Below are 19,246 nucleotides of genomic sequence, written 5' to 3'. Positions count from 1 at the left end.
GGAAACAAGGTGGCAGACTCACCCCTCACTCACTCACCCCTCCTTCAGGGTGTTTGTTTATTGAGGTGTGGCTTTCTACACATCTCTAATCTAAACTCACTTTGTGTGTCAGGCTAGCCTAAAATTTACGGTAATTCTCCTGCCTCTGCTTTCTGAGTACTGGGATTACAGGTGTGTGTAACCACATCTAGTTTCAGATTGATTTTTTTTTTTTGAGAAAGGGTTTTACTCTGAAACCCAGGCTGGCAAAAACAACAACAACAACAAAAAAAAACCCTCCTTTCCCAGGCTCTTTTCCCCTTGCTGGGATTATAGACAGGAGCTGCCATGAGTTTAGTATAGAATGGTGAGGAAAGGGTGGGGACAGGTGCGTGTGTTCCCAGTAAATGGACTCCCTCCCTCCCTTGTATTTTAGACTAAAGCTGCCTACGTGCTATTCTACCAGCGTCGTGATGACGAATGTCACAGCGCGCCCTCGCTCACCGCTTTCCCAGGCTCTTCTGGTGGAGCCATGAGGCTGGGCAGCTCGCAGCAGGGCCTGGGAGATGATGAGGCTTCCAACATGGACACCAACTGATGCTGACTCAGCGGCCCTGCCACCTCCCCCACCCCACAGCAGTGTCCTCCCCCAGGAGAATGCCTTTGACACTCTTGAAGACTGCTCCTGTCAATCTTAAAACCAGATGAGGAAATTTCCTTCTTTTATGAGAAGAGAAAAGAAAAGAAAGACCCTGTTCTCTCAGAAGGGTTATGTTAAGAGGCTGAATTATTTTTTCTTTTAAATGGGTGTTGAGATAAACCTGTGGAGCTGAAGTGTGGGGTGGGATTTGGTACACAGTGAAGCTTGTCTCATGGATTCCAAAGAATGGAGAGGAACACCCTGTAGTTGAGTATGGTGCAGCCATGAAGACCCATGCAGGACTGCTCTGAACTCCTGGGTTTTGGGTTCTGGTGCCCATACTGGTCACCCCGGTAGTCTGGCCACAGTAAACCAAGCCTCTAGTAAACTTGATGCTGTCCTCGAGTCCTTTGCTATTCACTGAGATGGGTTTATAGTTTTCTGAACATTAGCAGCAGTAAATTATTACTGGAGCCCATTTCTAGTCTCTGTTCTCTCAGAATTTCCCAGCTCTTGGGGGGTCTTGTTTTCACTTGGGGGTTTTGTTTTCAGTTTCTGTGGAACCTTCAAGTTCTGTTTTAACACCACTGTCCTTGATAAAAGCTGATTCTATGTGGAACTTTAACACTCTTAAAATAAGTCCATTCATAAAACTGGGTGCAGTGTGTGGCATTGCTTCTCCATGTTGGCTTCAGAGAAACACTATGGGTGTTTGCCAGGTCTTCAAAACACTTAAGTTAAATGTGGTTTAAGAAAATACTGTTTCCAGCAGGGTGACCATGCCTTTAAGCCCAGCCCTTGGAGGTAGAGGCAGGTGAATCTGAGTTAAAGGCCAGCCTGGTCCACGGAGCAAATTCCTGGACAGCCATGGCTAAGCAGAGAAACCATCTTGGAAACAACCCCGCGCCACCCCGCTCCCCCACCCCCCCAACCCCCGGGGAAAAAAGTTTTTAGTAACAGATATCTCCGGACTGGATTGTTTCCCTTATCCCGATGGCGCTACACCTTACTCTTCACCTGCTAATAGGTCACTTCTCGAGGCCTTTGTTGCCCCTTGTGGTCATGTGAGTTTTGACCGACCTTTAACCTAGTACGTGGGGGGTTGGGAGTCGCGTCTTGGCACGTGAGCGCAGTGTCCGTTGGGCACTCTTGTGCGGCCACGGCTGGGTGAGGACGCAGTAGGGGCCCCTTCTGGCCTAGATTGGCCATAGTTTGGGGACCCAGACAACTGGGTCGCAGTGGGGGGCGGCGGTGGGAAAGGCCCAGAGGCAACCAGCTAAGGAAGCTCTTGAGGGTTAAGCGGGGTGTATCAGGCCTTTCCCTGCGATCTGGGGTTCTGAGAATGGTGGGCAATAATCCTCTCTCAGAGTTTTCGAAAAGAAGGATGATGTGTAAGCGTAAATCAAACTTGAAATCCGGGTAGAATCTCAGCCTCTTGTATAGCATCATTACCGCGTTGCTCTGTGCATTTCCGATTATTAAATAATAAAAGGAATGATCGCTTTTAGGGAAATGTCTGAGAAACTACGAAGATGCAGAAAGGAGCTGACTGCAGCCATAGACCGAGCCTTTGAAGGAGTCAGGCATTCCCAGGAGTGCACAGGCCCGCAGAGGCTGGACGCCCCATCGCTGGCCTCTCTGCCCGTGCACAGGCTGTTCTGCCGAAACCCACTGGCAGCTTGCCCCTCTGCTGCCCCCTGCGCTGGTGCCACATGTGCTCCTGAGAATGAGAACCCTGTCTTTGCACCACATCATGTCCCAGTTAATGCAAAGCCCCTTCCTTTATACCCTAAAAGAAAACCTCTGATCAGCAAGGAAAATGTCTTGATGCACTCTTCCATTTTGGCACGTGAAAAACAGTTTTGGAGAGCTGCAGGAGATGGGGAAAACTGGAGAAAAGAAAGTTTAAGGTGATTTTAATTTGATTGCTTAATAGCATCAATTAGGGAGAATCGTTTCTTAAAAAAAGGTCTGATTTGTTATTAAGCTAGCCTTCTCTTGGGAGTGCCAAGAATGTACAGGAAATTGATACACAGTTTTTAGAATCTGACCCCAACAGTTATGTTTTGTTGTATATATTTGGGCTGAAAACTCTAGCTATCCAGGCATGGAAACTATGGTACCCAGAGGGCAATCAGTGTTAAGTAATTATTTTAAATGTGTGGGTGGTTGTTGAGGACATGCTAAGGCAAACATTCTACCGCTTATCAACAAGCCTTAGCAATGCTCCTCTTATTCTTGGAGGGTTTTCCTAATTTGTATTTTGTATGTGTCGATGTTTTGCCTGCAGAGGCTGTGGCACTGCCTCCCCAGCAGCTAGAGGGACTGAAAGTTGTGAGCTGCCATGTAGGTGCTGTGCAACTGGAAGAGCAGCCAGTGCTCTCAACTGATGAGCCATCTCCAGCCGCCCATTTTTTCTCATTTTATATTTTTATTAGTATGTATGTGTGTGTGTGGATGGAGTGTAGACATAGGCATGACATAGCATGCCTATGGAAATCAAAGGGAAACCTTGAGGAGTCGATTCTCTCCTCTGTGGGTTCAGGGATCCAACTCAAGTTGTCACGCTTGCATTTGCATAGCTGTGGCATTCTGCCAGCCTATTTTTTTTTTTAAACTCCAATGTAGACCATATGGCTTTAAGCTCCTGTGTAGGTGAGGGTAACTTTGAACTCGGATCTCTGAGTCTTAAGTCCCAAGTGCAGGAATTATAGACATGAGCTACTAATCCTGAGTGATCTGATTTAAATACAAACACTCTAAGCTGCAAAAACAAAAATACCACATACCATCTTCCATGTTCGTAGCCAGGGCAGTGGCCTTTACCTTCCTTTGCCCACACTTAGATCCATGACGAGGTCCTACTTCCTGGCTTTATCTGTGTCTGTGTTGCAGCCAGGCTGTGGTGGAGTACACCTTTAATCTCAGCAAGCAGGTATCTGAGTTCGAGGCCACCATGGTCTACAGAGCAAGTTCCAGGGTAACCTGGACTGCACAGAGGACCCGTCTCAAAAACTAAACTGAACCAAACCAAAAATACCTTTTGATTGTCTCCTTTACAGCCACTAAGTAGCTATAAACTGTCCCATTCTTGGGTGGATGGCTGTGTGTGATCTGACTTAGATGTCTGGCCATCTTGCCTAACCCAAAGTCAAGTAATTGAGAACTCTTTAACTGAAATATGCGTGCTGGCTTCGTGAACATCAGTACACCTGTAGTGGGATCGTCGTTAGGATGCTGCTGTGGTTCTTCACTGACTTAGTTATCAGTTTCTGGTTATTCTCAGAGCATAAAAGGTAGTCACCAGTAAATTTTAGTCTTAGCTGGGCATGGTGGCATGTCTTGAATCCCAAGCACTCAAGAGACAGAAGCAGGGGGAATCTCTGAATTTGAGGCCATCCTGGTTGGTTTACACAGGAAGTCCCAGGCCAGCCAGGACAACCTAGTCTGTGTCTTAAAAACAAAACGGGCTAGAAAGATGGCTCAGATCCAGAGTTCAATTCCCAGTGACCATATGACAGCTCACAACCATCTATAAGATCTGGTGCCCTCTTCTGGCATGTAGGCATACATGCAGGAGGAACATTATATATAATAAATCTTCAAAACAAAATTAGACAAACATCAAATCAGTTGCATTTTAGATTATCTCAAGTTTTTCTTTTCTTTTTTTTCTTTTTGAGACAGGGTTTCTCTATAGCTTTGGAGCCCGTCCTGGAACTAGCTCTTGTAGACCAGGCTGGCCTAGAACTCAGAGATCCACCTGCCTCTGCCTCCCGAGTGCTGGGATTAAAGGTGTGCGCCACCACCGCTGGTTTATCTGAAGTTTTTCAGTATTTTCCTGAAAGAATATCTAATTCCTCATCTTCTTCCCCCACCCGCACCCATCTGCGCTGCAGGAAGGATGACTCAAATATGCTGCTGAGCAGTTCTAGCCAAGAGGTCACAAAGGACCTGCTGGATATGATTGGTAAGTAGAAAGCTGGGCCACTCTTTGCTCGGTCCCTCACATAGGCCAGGAGGCCACACATCTTGTTTGGAAATTTAGTTTGCCAAAGCAGACTCAGTAGAGAACCGTGAAATCATCAATACTGCCCCTTTCTTCAATGAACAGGTAACCTAGTGAGGTCACAAGTCAATAAGATCATTACCTAAGTGTTTTATAATCTGGGCTCCCTGAAGGAACAGAGAACAGCCTTCAGACCTTAGTGCAGAGATGAAGGAAATGGGGTACAGGCCCAAGGAGTAAGAGAGAACAAATAGTCCACCCGGTGGGAAATGCAAAGGTGGAGTGAGGTGACACCTGCCTTTAATCGCGGCACTTGGAAGGCAGAGGCATGCAGATATGTATGAATTTGAGGCCAAGCTAGGCTGCAGAGTGAGACACTGTTGCAAAGAATAAGATCTGTCTCCCTAGAAATAGCCACTTAGCATAGTACTATATGTCTTATTAGACAGTTTACCTTTATCAAGCACTTTTATTATTTTTAATTATGTTTGTGTCTGTGTGTATCTTGAGTGTGGGTGACCTCAGGGGCCAAAGGTGTTGCCTCCCTCTGGGGCTAGAATTACAGGAGGCTATGAGCCACCAGGCATGGATGCCTGTAACTAAATCTGGGCCCTTTGCAAAAGCAGTTAAATGCTCTTAACTGCTGAGGCATTTCTCAAGCTCCATATTTTTTTCTTTTTGTTTTGTTTTTAGAGAAAGGGTTTCTCTATGTAGCTTTGGATCCTGTCCTGGAACTTGCTCTGTAAACCAGGCTGGCCTCGGACTCACAGTGATCCGCCTGCCTCTGCCTTCCAAGTGCTGGGATTAAAAGTGTGCCACCACAACCCAGCCCCATTTTTCTTTTAAATTTTTTTTTTTAATTTCTTTTTTTTTTTATTAATCTAGGCACAGTTTGAAGATTGAGTGTTTGCCTGCAGGTATATTTGGGGACCATATGTGTGTGTGCTTTGTGAATAGAGGCCAGAAGAGGTGTTGGGATTTCCTGGAACTGGAATTCCAGAGTTGTGAGCCTCTACGTAGGTGCCAAGAACTAAATGTGTCTTTCTTCTACAAGAACAGAAAGTCCTCTTAACAACTGAGCCATCTTTTGCAGCCCCTACACCACCCATCCCATTTTTGTTATTTTTGTTTTGTTTTTGAGACTCCCTTGGGCTACACCAAGCTTTTTCTTTTTCAGACAGACTCTGGCTGGATAGGCCAGGCTGATCTCAAACTTGTAATCCTCCTGCTTGACTCTTGTGAGTACTGGATGATAAGCATGCAACAGCACACCCAGCAGTTAGACGTTTATCCTACATACATTCTATATCTGTATGTTCTCTGAACTGTGTGTCCTATTTCTAAATGACTCATTGCGGTGAACCAGCATCTCCTGGTTAGGGGATACATAGCTGCAGGCATTGCCAGAAACTGTGGACATGGAAGAATCCCCAGGTTAGAAAGGACTCAAGGGAGATCTAATGAGGGATGGTGCTTGCATTGGGCCCCAAAACCTTTCTGTAATTTTGGATGACTGACTGTCCTCTGCTAGCCCCAGTTGAAGTCATTGCTGCTTCTGCCCATTGTTTCCTTGGACCTCCCAGTACCTGTCTCCTCCTGACTATCCGCAGACCCTGCTTTTCATACCTCCTCATCACCCCCTCAGGTCAGCGAGTTCTGAGAGCTGGAACAAGCAGGCGTATTCCATTTATACTATGCTTGAGAATGCGCAGATAATCAGGGCTGGTGGCTCACTTGTGTGTGCTGTCACAGGAATGTCTAGTTCTGTATAGCCCCTGAAATGCTTACCCATTTATGGTTTGTGTGTCTATTTGCTTGCTAGCTTGTGGTAGTAAGGTATCAAACTAGACAACGATTCTTTCATGAGTTACATACATTAGTTTTGTGCTTTTTAACTTAAGTATGAAATGTTCTCAGAAACTTTTTTTTTTTCTGAGACAGGGTTTCTCTGTGTAGCCTTGGCTGTCCTGGAACTCACTCTGTAGATCAGGCTGGTCTAGAACTCACAGAGATCCACCTGCCTCTACCTTCTTGAGTGCTGGGATTAAAAGCATGAGCCACTACTGCCTGGCCTCATGTCAGGCACCCATATGTAGCATGAGTTCTAATAGGTATTAATAATAAAAATCCGAGTCATATAGAGGGAAAAATAAAAGATCAGAGAGACAAAGGAGCAAAACCATGGCCACCTTATCTACTCAACTTCCCAGCCAAAAAGAGACTGAGCTCTTGTCTTCACCCACTATATCACTTCCTCTTCCTGCCCAGCCATATCACTTCCTGTCTATCTGTATAGACTCCAGACCTCTGTGGTTAACTAGAGGCTAGCTATGCCCTTTGATCTTTAGGCAAGCTTTATTTGTGCAAACAAGATATCACCACAACAGGGTATCTTTGTGTGCTGGAACTCATTCTGTAGACCAGGCTAGCCTAGAACTCACAGAGATCCACCTGTCTGCCTCCTGAGTGCTGGGATCAAAGGTGTGTACCACCACTGCCTGGCTGTTCTCAGAAACTTCTAAATTGAACTATAAAGCTGAATGTCGTTTTGTTATTGTTTTAAGACCATACGAGTATCCGAACTATTGAAGAACTGGCTGGAAAACTAGAATTTGAAAACGAATTGAACCGTGTGTGTGGACGCTGCCAAGATTCACCCCTTAAGGAGGAGGCCTGGGCCCTGCTTGTGGACGAGAGCCCTCGGAAGTCTTTGGATGCTGACCCTGGGAGCCTCAAGCAGGCTTTTGATGACCAGAATATTGTTGAGACCGTTCTGGACTTGGAGGAGGATTACAATTTGATGACCTCTTTTAAATACCAAATAGAGTAAGGTTAGCAGCAGCAAGTCCTGACTCTTGACAAGGGGTTGGCAGAGCCTGAATCACCACATACTGTAACTCCTGCCGAATCCCACTGTGAGCTGAGTCTGGGCTTTAATATTCTGTTATTTTGAAATGTTTGGAGTTTTTTTTGACTTGACATTTTTTAAAGTGTGTTTCTGATTGGTGTTCAATATATACAATGCCTTTGGTAGGTTGTACCTTTGCTCTTTCTCCAGATTCCTGGAAAAGATGGGTACTGTAACCAGGATGGATTTGCCACCTGGGACTAGCCCACCACAGGTAAACTCGATTCAGAAGAGCCAGGCTCACACTCGAGTTTGGCTTGGGCCCTCCGCTCCCCTCACACACTTTGCACACAGGAACCCTGTTTCCTGCACCCAGGCTTTCTTCAGGTTTTGGTTTACCACCCTTATTTTCCTATCCCTATCCCCCCAGAGTGCTGCCTCTGTGTAGATCTACTTGAGTCAGCGTCTGGCAGGATTCCAGACTGTCTCCTTTAGGACCTATGTATCCTCCACAGACACATGGACCCCAGCTGAGGGGGGGCAGGAAGGGGACAGTCAGCACAGGTTCACACCTGAACCACATCATCCCACCATGAGAAGTTCTACAGCAAAGACCATGCTGAGCCAAGACAGAGAAGTCCAGAAGGAGGCCAGGAAGACAGGCCAGGGCACTGCCTGAGTGCATCCTGCGCATTGCCCTCCTGAGGTCAGCATAGCAAAAAGAAAGAAAGAAAAGGAAGAAGCACAGTAGCAAGCAAGATGACTCAGTGTATGGTTCCATTATTTTAACAGCTATTTTAGTCTTGGGATTTGGCTCAGTGGTACTCAACTGGTGTAGCAATAGAGGCAACATGTCACTCCTCAGTGGCGTTCGTACGGTCACCTGGTCACCTTGTCAAATACCCCGAGATGAGTGTTTACTGGTTTCCACCAAGGAGGCAAGAGAAAAGGACATCTAGTCAGTGGCTCTTCTTGACTAACTGCCATTTAATCTCTGCAGGAGGGAGAAATTCAGTAAACACAGCCTGACTTAGAATGTTCATAGCATCCTTGGCTGCCTCTGCTCAGGTTGTTCTAGAGAGGTCAGCCTATTTGAGATTCATGTTCATAAAATATTTCTCAAGCAAGCATATTGCTTAACTGTATGTGAAGTGGACTTTGTTTTTTTTTTTTTTTTTTTTTTTTTGAGAGAGAGGGTATATATTCCTGGCTGTAGTAGAACTCCCTATGTAGACCAGGCTGGCTTCTAACTCACAATGATCAGCCTGCCTCTGTCTCACAAGGTATGCACCAGCAAACCCCACAGATGCAGAGGTGGAACTTAATTTTTGCCTTTTTCTCTTACCCATCATCACCCTTAAGAATGAACTAGACTTGGTTACTCTTTTTATTTTAGACTTTTTTTTTTCTGTATTGCCCTGGCTGTCCTGGAACTAGCTCTGAAGACCAGGCTGGCCTCAAACTCACAGAGATCCACCTGCCTCTGTCTCCCAAGTGCTGGGATTAAAGGCATGTGCCACCACCACTGTCCAGCTAGACTTGGTTACTCTTATTCGAAGACTAAAGGAAAGAAAAACTGCAGAGCTGACAAATCCCGAGATTTATCAAATGCCATGTAGAGGTTAGACGACAGGTGTGGTGCATGCAGTATTCACAGAACTGGGAGGTGAAGACCAATTCAGAGGCCAGCTGGTTCATGTAGTTAGGCCCTTTCTTAATGAAAAGGAGGGCTGGAGCGATGTCTCAGTGGTTGTGAGTCTTTGACTTGCCCTTTCCAGGGGTGCTACACCTCCAGTTCCAGGGGATCCAATACCCTCTTCTGGTTTCCTCTGGCACTTCAACTCATGTGACATACACTCACACAGGCATACATACATATAAAAACCCAAATCTTTCAAATTAAAAATCGTAAGATGTAGATGTGATGGCTAATGCCTGTAATCCCAGCACTTGGGAGACGAAGCAAGAGGATCAGCAGCTTACAATAATTCTTGACAACACCACAGTGGAGTGCTTCTCAACCTGTGGGTCTGATGACCCTTGTACAGGCTCACCTAAGACCATCAGAAAACAGAGATATTTACATTATGATTTATAACAGTAGCAAAATTACAGTTATGAAGTAGCAACAAAATGGTTTTATAGACAGGAGCAGGTGGAGGAGGGAGGAAGGAGAGAGGGGCAGGAGGCAGGTAGTCACTTTTCATGAGGGAATGTAGCATGTGCTGGAGCCCTGCAGCAGAGTGTCAGGACCCTGAGCAGGCCAGAGAACTGCCTGAGTGCATCCTGCCAGGTCCCCAGGATGCAGGCTAGCATACTGCCTGAATGCTAGCAACCACAACAGGATCACAGCCTTAGGAAAGTTGAGAACCACTGGCATAAAGTGTTCAAGGCAAATCTGATACCTGTGATATGCTTACAAAACCCATAGTCTTCAGTCTATAACCTTGAGAAAAATGTCAGACAAACCCAGACAGGTGGATGTTCTAGTATCCCTGGGTAGAACTTCAGGATTATCAAGGCCACGAAAAGGATTCAAAACCTCTCCGCAGCAGTACAGAGAAGACACGGTGCCCGAGAAGCACGTGAATCCTGGACTGTGCCTGAGAGTAAAGGACGTTCACAAGAGTGAGAGCTATGTGAAGGCTGGTGTTTAATGTACTGACACTAGTTTCCTGGCTTTGACAAATCTATCAGTTACATGTCAACACTGGGAAAGCAGGGCAGAGTTTACACATGCTCACTATATTTGAAGTCTTCTGTAAATCTAAAGTTATTCCAAAATATAACATTTTTTTTAAAATATTTATTTATTTATTATGTATACAACATTCCTTCCATGCCTGCCTGCATGCCAGAAGAGGGCACCAGATCTCATTATAGATGGTTGTTAGCCACCATGTGGTTGCTGGGAATTGAACTCAGGACCTTTGGAAGAGCAGTCAATGCTCTTAACCTCTGAGCCATCTCTCCAGCCCCCAAAATATAACATTTAAAAGTACAATCAACTGCGAGCCAGGTGGTGGTGGCGCACACCTTTAATCCCAGCACTCGCAGGGCAGAGGCCAGTGGATCTCTGTGAGTTCAAGGCCAGCCTGGTCTACAAGAGCTAGTTCCAGGACAGTCAGAGCTGTTACACAGAGAAACCCTGTCTTGAAAAACTAAGAGCACTGGCTGCTCTTCCAGAGGACCTGAGTTCAGTTCCCAGCAACCACATGGGAACTCAACAACCGTCTGTGATAGGATCTGAAAACCTCTTCTGGCCTGCAGGTATACAGAGAGCACTCATGCATAAAATATAATTAAATAAAAAATTTTTAATGCAGTCAACTCAATTGTTTTTTTTTAATGTAAAAGCAAAATTTTGTCCAGCCTTGTCTACAGAGTGAGTTCCAGGACAGCCAGGCCTACACAGAAAAACTCTGTCTCAAAATATCAAAAAAAAAAAAATTGTAGGGAAGCATTAACAGAAATTAAATTAAAAAAATATTTTATATAAAAATAAAAAGAATAAAAAATAAAATAATGATACTACCAAAAAATTTATATTTTGCTAGGCAGTGGTGGTTCAGTCCTTTAATCCCAGCACTCAAGGTCAGCCTGGTCTATAAAGCAAGGACCAGGATAGCCAGGGCACAAAGAAATACAGTCTCTAAAAAAACCAAACCAGCCGGGCAGTGGTGGCGCACGCCTTTAATCCCAGCACTTGGGAGGCAGAGGCAGGAGGATCTATGTGAGTTCGAGACCAGCCTGGTCTAAAAGAGCTAGTTCCAGGACAGGCTCCAAAACCACAGAGAAACCCTGTCTCGAAAAAACCAAAAAATAAAAAATAAACCAAACCAAGCCAAAAAAAAAATAAGAAAAAGAAAAAAGGAAACAAAAAAGAAGTCACAGTGTGCAGTGTGTGTGTCTACAAATCAACCCCCGAGCCCAGACCTACTAGACAGGTGCTTTTCACTGAGCTTCACCCCCAGTCCTAAGATGTTTTTGTTCTAAATCCCCATCTCTGTCCATGAATCATGGGTATTTGTTGCTAGGTGCCTATCTGTCACCAGCTGTGACAGTCTGTGAGGACTGAATGGATGGACTCCAGGGTCACACAGGACTCCTGGAGTCTTCAGGATAGTTGCCCCAGGTCTCACAGAATAGAGTCCCAGTTGAATTCACTGGTCAATGTGCAGTATCTGCACGCAGGGCTTTGAAGGGGAGGTGGCCACAGAGGATGGCAGAACCCTAACTATGGAACACTTTGAAGTGACAGGTTTGTTTTTGTTTATGGTGGCGATTAGCCCTTGGGAATCTGGGTCCAATTCAAGGAGATAGACGAGGCTCCCTCTGGCCAGTCAGGGAGGTACACTTTGGCTTTGATTTAGCCAAAGCTTTATGTGAAAATATCTCAGTTGGGGATATTTTCCCTCTGTAGAAACAGATGTTTGGCAATGTAGGCAAGCCCCAGCCTCTGACACCACTTACTCAGGTGAGCACACAGACCTCCTCCTCACCTGTTTACATCTCCTGACTCACTAATGTGCCCCTAACAGCCCTTCCTGCCTCTGTCATCTGCTCAGAGGGGCAGGAGGAGGAACTGTTTTTCAGGAATTTGCTGGAGAGAATATAGGAGGCTAGAACATAGCATTTAGTAAAACTAAAGGTTTTCAGGGTCAAAGATATTCATGATGTGTGACAGTTGACCCTAGTCACGTCTGAGAAACTTGAAAATGTTTGACGTCATTCAGTTCCCTCCCCCGCAGTTCATCTCGGCACACCAAACAATCACTGAATTGTTTCCGTGGAAACACCAAACTGCAATTTGGATTACCGGAATCAAAATAGAAACAAGGAAAATTCAAGAATAAATAGGAGCAGTGAAACCTGCTAGCTGCAAACTGCAAATCCAAATCCCAGCATAAGGCATGAGAAGCTGGGCCATCCATCCTTACGATTCTCAGGTTCTAAGGCTACATCCTACCAAGATGCTAAAGTCAAAGCTTTAGAAGTAGACTGGAAGACTCTGAGACAGTCAGGCAAGGGTTGATCTGCAGAGAGTCCTAGAACAAAAGGTTAGAGGGCTGGAGGAAGGCTTAGGAAAGGCGTGCTGCAGAAAGGGTTAAACAAATCTCAGGTGGAAGGCAGGCCAGGCAGGGGCAGAGCAGCTGCCGTCAGAGCTTGAAATTGTGACTGCGGCCTCAGGCCAACTGCATGGCAGTACCCCCCACACTTCCAATCCTGCCTGCCCCTGGCCGCCTACATCTAGTTCAAGACCCTACCCAGGTGAGTGTCCAGGCACCCCTGTGAGCACACCTTCGTGCCTGTGCCAGACAGGGCATTCCATCAGGCACCTGTCTTGTCATCTCCAGCTCTCACTGTAGGGTAAAAGGGTAAGCCAAAGAAACACACTTTGGCCCTGAAACCAGGGCCAAAGAAATATACTCTGCCCCCTGACCAAATCAGTACAAAAACCAACCAATCCCTGAGCATGAAATCCAGCCAATCTCTCAGTTTATACAATCTCAGCAATTGAAATCTGACCAATTCCCACCCTGAAAAGCTCTTGGGAAACTTCTGCCCATAGGAAGCCCTATGTAAGGCCGGTTCCTTCTTCAGTTTGCTGCTGCTTTTTCCACCCTGGCAGAGGCAGCCACTCTCCTGGATCCCTCCCTCCCAATAAATCTCTTGAATGAGGTTTGGGTGATGACCTTTCACCAGAATAGAGCGGAGCAGAGCAGAACTTCAACTTTGGGAAACTGGGAAAACCCTCTTCTATTGGAGCAGAGTTGTTACATTGGGAAACCTCCTGGAGCGGGGCTATCAACTGCTGCTCTTACAGTGACGTTGTGATATTCCTTGGCTCCGGACTGCCAGGATCCCTTTCTATCTGAGCTGCAATGCTCAGATTCCTCCCAACTCAGGGAACAGGACAGTGTCCTCCTGCCCTACTTTCCCTAACTTCTTGGCCTTCTCCTGGGCTTTCCCTTTTCAACCTCAGAGAAGATTCCAGAGGAAACAGGCAGCTTTGAAGGTGGGGTGTCCTTCCATGTTTACACCCAGGAATAAGCTAGTAGGATGCTAAGGCAATCATGACACAGATGAAATTGTAAGTATAGGGTAAAGGGACCAGCTAAAGAAAGTCACCCTGGTTCTGAGACCCAAGCCAGTAAAAGAAACCCACCCTGGTTCTGAACCCTGAGCCAGTGAATGAAACCCCACCCTGAGTTTGAACCCTGAGCCAGTAAAAGAAACCTACCCTGGTTCTGAACCCTGAGCCAGTGAAAGAAACCTACCCTGGTTCTGAACCCTGAGCCAGTGAAAGAAACCCACCCTGGTTCTGAACCCTGAGCCAGTGATAGAAACACACACTGGTTCTGACACCTGAGCCAGTGATAGAAACCCACCCTGGTTCTGAACCCTGAGCCAGTGAAAGAAACCCACCCTGGTTCTGAACCCTGAGCCAGTGATAGAAACACACACTGGTTCTGACACCTGAGCCAGTGAAAGAAACCTACCCTGGTTCTGAACCCTGAGCCAGTGAAAGAAACCCACCCTGGTTCTGAACCCTGAGCCAGTGATAGAAACACACACTGGTTCTGACACCTGAGCCAGTGATAGAAACCCACCCTGGTTCTGAACCCTGAGCCAGTGATAGAAACACACACTGGTTCTGAGACCTGAGCCAGTGAAAGAAATGCTTTAGTCCCAAACTCAGAACCAAAGAAATATACCTTGACCCTAAAACCAGTGCCAAAGAAACACACGTTGGTTCTAGAATCAGAAAAGTGAAAGAAATATGCTCTGGCCTCAAAACTAGAGCCAAAAAGCTAAAAAACGCCAGTTGGGCCCGGTAATGGCGCACACCTTTAATCCCAGCACTCAGGAGGCAGAGGCAGGCGGATTGCAGTGTATTTGAGGCCAGCCTGGTCTACAAGAGCTAGTTCCAGGACAGCTGGGACTGTTACACAGGGAAACAGTCTTGAAAATCCAAAAACAAAACAAAACAAAAAACAACAACAACAAAAAACCCCAGTGTTTGGCCCTGAAACCAGAGCCAAATCTGCCCCCAAGGGACTGAAATCTGACCAATTCCCACCCTGAAAATCATCTTCCTGAAAAAACTCCGCCCCTAAGAAGCCCTATATAAACCCTGTGCCTGTACAGTTTGTGGCTGCCCTTCTTCCACCCAGGGTTCTCTTACACTTACTGTGCTACTCCCTGGCTCCCAACTGCCAGGATCCCTTCTATCCGAGCCGCAATGCTTACAGTAAGATGTTAGTGTTCAAGGTACACTGATGAAGATTTGTGGAAAGGGCTCCCACATGGTACATCTCTGAGGCACAGAAGCTTAATATTGCAGGGGGAAAAAATTAAGAGTCGCATAAATAGGGAGACTTGAGAAGTCAATAGTCTGATGGCTAAGAATTGCTGAAAAGACTGTCAACTTGGCTGGAGAGATGGCTCAGAGGTTAAGAGCACTGACTGCTCTTTGAGAGGTCCTGAGTTCAATTCCCAGCAACCACATGGTGGCTCACAACCATCTATGATTGAATCTGGTGTCCTCTTCTGGTGTGCAGGCACACATGCAGGCAAAATGCTGTATACATCATCATCATCTGTCAGGAGCCAATTTCCTCCTAAAATCATTACAGGAACCATCACCCTGGGGAGTCTGCAGAGAACCCCACACCCCTAATTGTGTTAGGAATCAAAGCCTACCCCACACCCAAATTGGCTGTTAATGAGACTATCTGTTAGCGGAACCCACCCCACATTCCAAACTATCTAGGGATCTAGGTGTGTCAACTTCCAGGCCTACAGTGACCTGACTGAAGATAACCTCCTGCCTACGTGACCAACGAGGACCATGTGACCAACGTGAACCACGCGGCAAGAGCCCAGGCCCCTGTGCCCATCCCCCAACTCTTTACCCTATAAAAGCTGTAACCCATCTCTAATAAATGGAGGCTCTGACAAACTTTGCATGGCCTTCTTCCTCTTTCCTAGCCCATTTATCTTCCAGGTAGTGCCTCTCCATGACCCTGGAATAACTGAACTGCTAGGTGGGTTTCTAACCCTAGACTAAGTAACCCGCCGAGGCAATCACCAATCATCATCATAATAAAAGACTGTCAATTCCAGATCATGTAAGGTTCTGGCAATTTTTATTCTTTCTGTGGGAGAACATTAATATTTTAGGTTTCAATTAAGTATTTACAGAAGCAACAAAGTTTTACTCAGGAAATGTATTTGACAAAGATCCAAGCCCTAGTGTAGAAGAGCTCTCTACCCTAGGCTTTCTTTTTTTTTTTTTTTTAACTTTTTTTATTTAACTTTATTATGTTGGTGTGAAGGTGTCAGATCTCATGGAACTGCATTTTCAGACAGTTGTGAGCTGCCATGTGGGTGCTGGGAATCGAACCCGGGTCCTCTGGAAGAGCAGTCAGTGCTCTTAACCACTGAGCCATCTCTCCAGCCCCTACCCTAGGCTTTCTGAAACACGTATGATAAAGAAGAGTTTTGTCAAGACTGACTTAAAAAAAAAAATCTAGTGCTGGGTGGTGATGGCACAACCTTTAATCCCAGCACGGGGGTGGGGGTGGGGGTGGATCTTTGTGAGTTCAAGGCCAGCCAGAACTACAGAGCGAGTGCCAGAACAGGCTCCAAAGCTAGAGAAACCCTGTCTCTCAGGAACAAAACAAAAGCAAAATCTAAATTACAAACCTACCAGTGAGGCAACTGTTTTCTCAGCACACTGGGTGAAGGAAGAGCTGCCAGGAATTGCTGAGAGACGTGGACATAAGCATGAGCCTTTTGGAGCTTTGGACAACACGAGGAGGGGCGGCACAAGGCTCTATGGAAGACTCAAATTCCAAGACAGGGCTTTTGGGGGGGGGGTTGTTTGGTTTTTTGTTTTGTTTTGTTTTTCAAAATAGGGTTTCTTTATGTAATAGCCCTGGTTGCCCTGGAACTTACTTTGTAGACCAGGCTGGCCTCAAACTCTGAGATTTGCCTGCCTCTCCCTCCTGAGTGCTGGAACTAAAGGCCTGTGCAATCACCACCTACCTGGTTTAAGATGGTTTTTAAAAAGCCATTTGCCTAAAAATGCAACCTATGCCCCAGTAAGTACCAAGTCAGACACTTTCCTGTGTGCTGAGGACACAGCACAGACAAGGCAGGTGCTGTTCTTACTTCTGGAGTTTATAACTCTGGTCAAGGCAAGTAAAACAAGAACACTAACTCAGCTCCATCAGTGTGAGACAAAACAGAGCAAGAGGATGGTGAAGGAGAGGACCAACACTCTCTAAATGTAAAAGGGCCTTTTGTCAGTGATATGTAAATCGATACTGGGCTGTCAGGCAAGTAAGTGCTGTAGTCAGCTTCATTTCCATCCTGGAGTAACAGAGGGAGGAGCACTCAGCAGGCTCTCCATCCTCCCACCCCAGACCTCCCACTATATCCGCCCCTGTGTAGCTACATACAGCTCTACGAGCATCTGAAGAGCCAAAAATGTTGTGTGTTCCAAGGGCATGCCTGAGACTATGTCATGTTCAACAAGTATGACAGGAACAAAAAATAAAATTAAAAAAAAAAGTAAAAAGCCATAGGAATAAAAGAAGAAACAGAATACCCTTTCCTGATGATTGCCAGAGACATACAGTGTAATTTTTAATTATCTCAGCCTTGTTAGGAGATAAGTTTACCACTTATTCTATAAAAACATCCAGCTCATGGAACACTGAATCACAGTGAACTTTGACAGCATCACCCAAAAAGTGAAGTACTGCTGAAGAACAGCATTTTGTACAGCAGAGTTAGCAACATGGGGTCCATCTCTGGCATTTTAAAGTGAGGCGGTTCAAGAAGGGCTCAGTCATAAATACTAACTGAAAAAAACTTCACAAGATCTCAACTTTGAATTAAAACAGCAAACATCAACAGAGATAAAAATAAAATATAACAAGTTTCTTGTTCACCAGAAATAAGGTCCTTTGGTCTCAAAGCTTCCTTCTGGTGGCTTGGTGAGCAACTGTAACCAGTCTGGGAAGGGCTGGAAGAAGCCTTTTAGGTAGTGGGGCTGTGGCTTCTTATGACTTCTGTGGACAAGCAATGAAGGCCAGCAGGGGCTGCAATGGAAGGTGCAGACGGGAGACTAATCAGCCAGCCTATATGGTCCACAGAAAAAAAAGAGGCCAGCACAGCCTGAGGCAGAATCCAGGCTTGAATTACCTCGGCCTAAGAAAGGACAGCTGTGACTGTCCACATGCGTGGGAGGTCCAGGCTACAGAAAGCCCTTGGTCTGGAAATAAGAGAACAGACTAGTGTCTAGCGCCCTGCCAATGGTGTCACAGATTTAAGCCCTACAGAATTTTATGGGAATAAAATTCTCCTGAAGAGAAAGAAATTAAGAGTCACTTATTTCTACAACAGTTTAGTCTTCAGTGGCTGGAGACTGGCTTGAAAATGGGCAATTTTACGGAACCACTCATTCCATGAAGCTTCTCTCTAAGTGACTTCCTTCACTATCTCTTTTCTCTTCCTTCTCCTCCCTTTCTCTCGAGACAGTGTCACCATGTGGCTTGGGCTGGCAGTGAACCTAGGGTCCTGTTGTCTTAGACCCCCCTGAAATTACAAGCATCTGCCACCCAACCTGGAGGTTTAGTGCTGTTGTTTTCTTCTCTGCATGTCTGGTGTGCTCGCACGTGTGGGGTGCTGCACATGCACGTGGAAGCCTGAGGTCGGTGTTAGGAATCACCCTCAATTAATCACCTATTTATTGAGGCAGGGTCTTAAACAAAACCAGAACTCACAGATACGGCTAGTTTTGTTAGCTAACGTTTCTGTCTCCACCTCCTAAGGCTAGAATCACAGCTGGGCTGTCTCATCCATACAGTGTATTTCCATGGAGTTCTAGGGGTCTGGACTCTACTTCTCACATCTGGGTGGCAAGTGCTTTAACTGCTGCACCATCTTCCAGCTCATTTTTGGTTTTGATGGTTTTTTAATTACAAAGAAATACATATGTGTTGCAAAAATTAAAATATGTCAAAGTCAGTCATGGTGGTTTATGTTCATAGCCCCAATACTCGAGAGGCTAAAGAAAGGAGACTGCCGTGAATTTGAGCCTAGTCTGGACTTATAATGAATTCCAGGTAATCATGAGCTACAGGATCTTCAAAAACACAAATAACAAAAGCCAGCAACAAGATATAAGTGGAATATCAAAGTCTAGCATAAAAGTCTATTGCTTGGCTGGGTTGTGGTGGCACATGCCATTAATCTCAGCACTTATGAGGCAGAGGCAGGCAGATCTCTATAAATTCAAGACTAGCCTAGTCTACACAGCAAGTTTTAGGACAGTCAAAGCTACACAGAAAACCCGTCTTTTTTTTTTTAAAAGCCTACTGCTTTCCAATAATATAGGGTCTATAGCTATACTAGTTTTGATTATTTTGGTCTTGTTTGATATACGTCACCTCTCTCAAAGGCAGCTCCACTCCACCCCACTCCACCCTCAGATCTTATAATGTAGCCACAATGGGTCTGGAACACCCTATGTAAACCAGGCTGTCCTCAAATCTGAAGTAATTCTGGTCTCTGCTTAGTGCTGGGATTACAGGTATGAATTTTCATAGACATCTTTAACACTCCTTTTTCTCCCCCTATATATCCCTGACTGTTCTGCAACTCGCTCTGTAGACCAGGCTAGCCTCAAACTCATAGGGATCCACCTGCCTCTGCCTCCTGAGTGCTGGGATTAAAGGTGCACACCAATACTCTG

The 19,246-nt window shown here is 45.7% G+C and overlaps 2 protein-coding genes across 3 annotated transcripts in view; both read left to right on the top strand.

The window, feature by feature from the left end:
- The window catches only part of Usp4 (ubiquitin specific peptidase 4), a 39,403-nt gene extending 38,128 nt beyond the window's left edge, over positions 1-1,275 (top strand). For both annotated transcript variants that reach the window (XM_075964615.1, XM_075964614.1), the window contains one exon: positions 416-1,275. In XM_075964615.1, coding sequence (XP_075820730.1) covers positions 416-577 — 162 coding nt within the window. In that variant the 3' untranslated portion in view covers positions 578-1,275. The remainder of the gene's footprint in view (positions 1-415) is intronic.
- Positions 1,276-1,992: 717 nt separating this feature from the next.
- On the top strand, positions 1,993-7,600 carry C3H3orf62 (chromosome 3 C3orf62 homolog). Its single transcript, XM_075964616.1, has 3 exons — positions 1,993-2,529; positions 4,519-4,589; positions 7,193-7,600. Exons 1-3 carry the CDS (start codon positions 2,114-2,116, stop codon positions 7,456-7,458), a joined length of 753 nt encoding a protein of 250 aa, XP_075820731.1. The 5' UTR covers positions 1,993-2,113; the 3' UTR covers positions 7,459-7,600.
- The last annotated feature ends 11,646 nt before the right edge of the window (positions 7,601-19,246 follow it).

Source organism: Microtus pennsylvanicus, chromosome 3, assembly GCF_037038515.1.
Source record: "Microtus pennsylvanicus isolate mMicPen1 chromosome 3, mMicPen1.hap1, whole genome shotgun sequence".
NCBI lineage: Eukaryota > Metazoa > Chordata > Mammalia > Rodentia > Cricetidae > Microtus > Microtus pennsylvanicus.
The sequence above is the reverse complement of the archived record's forward strand: the minus strand, read 5'-3'. Positions and strand labels throughout refer to the sequence as shown.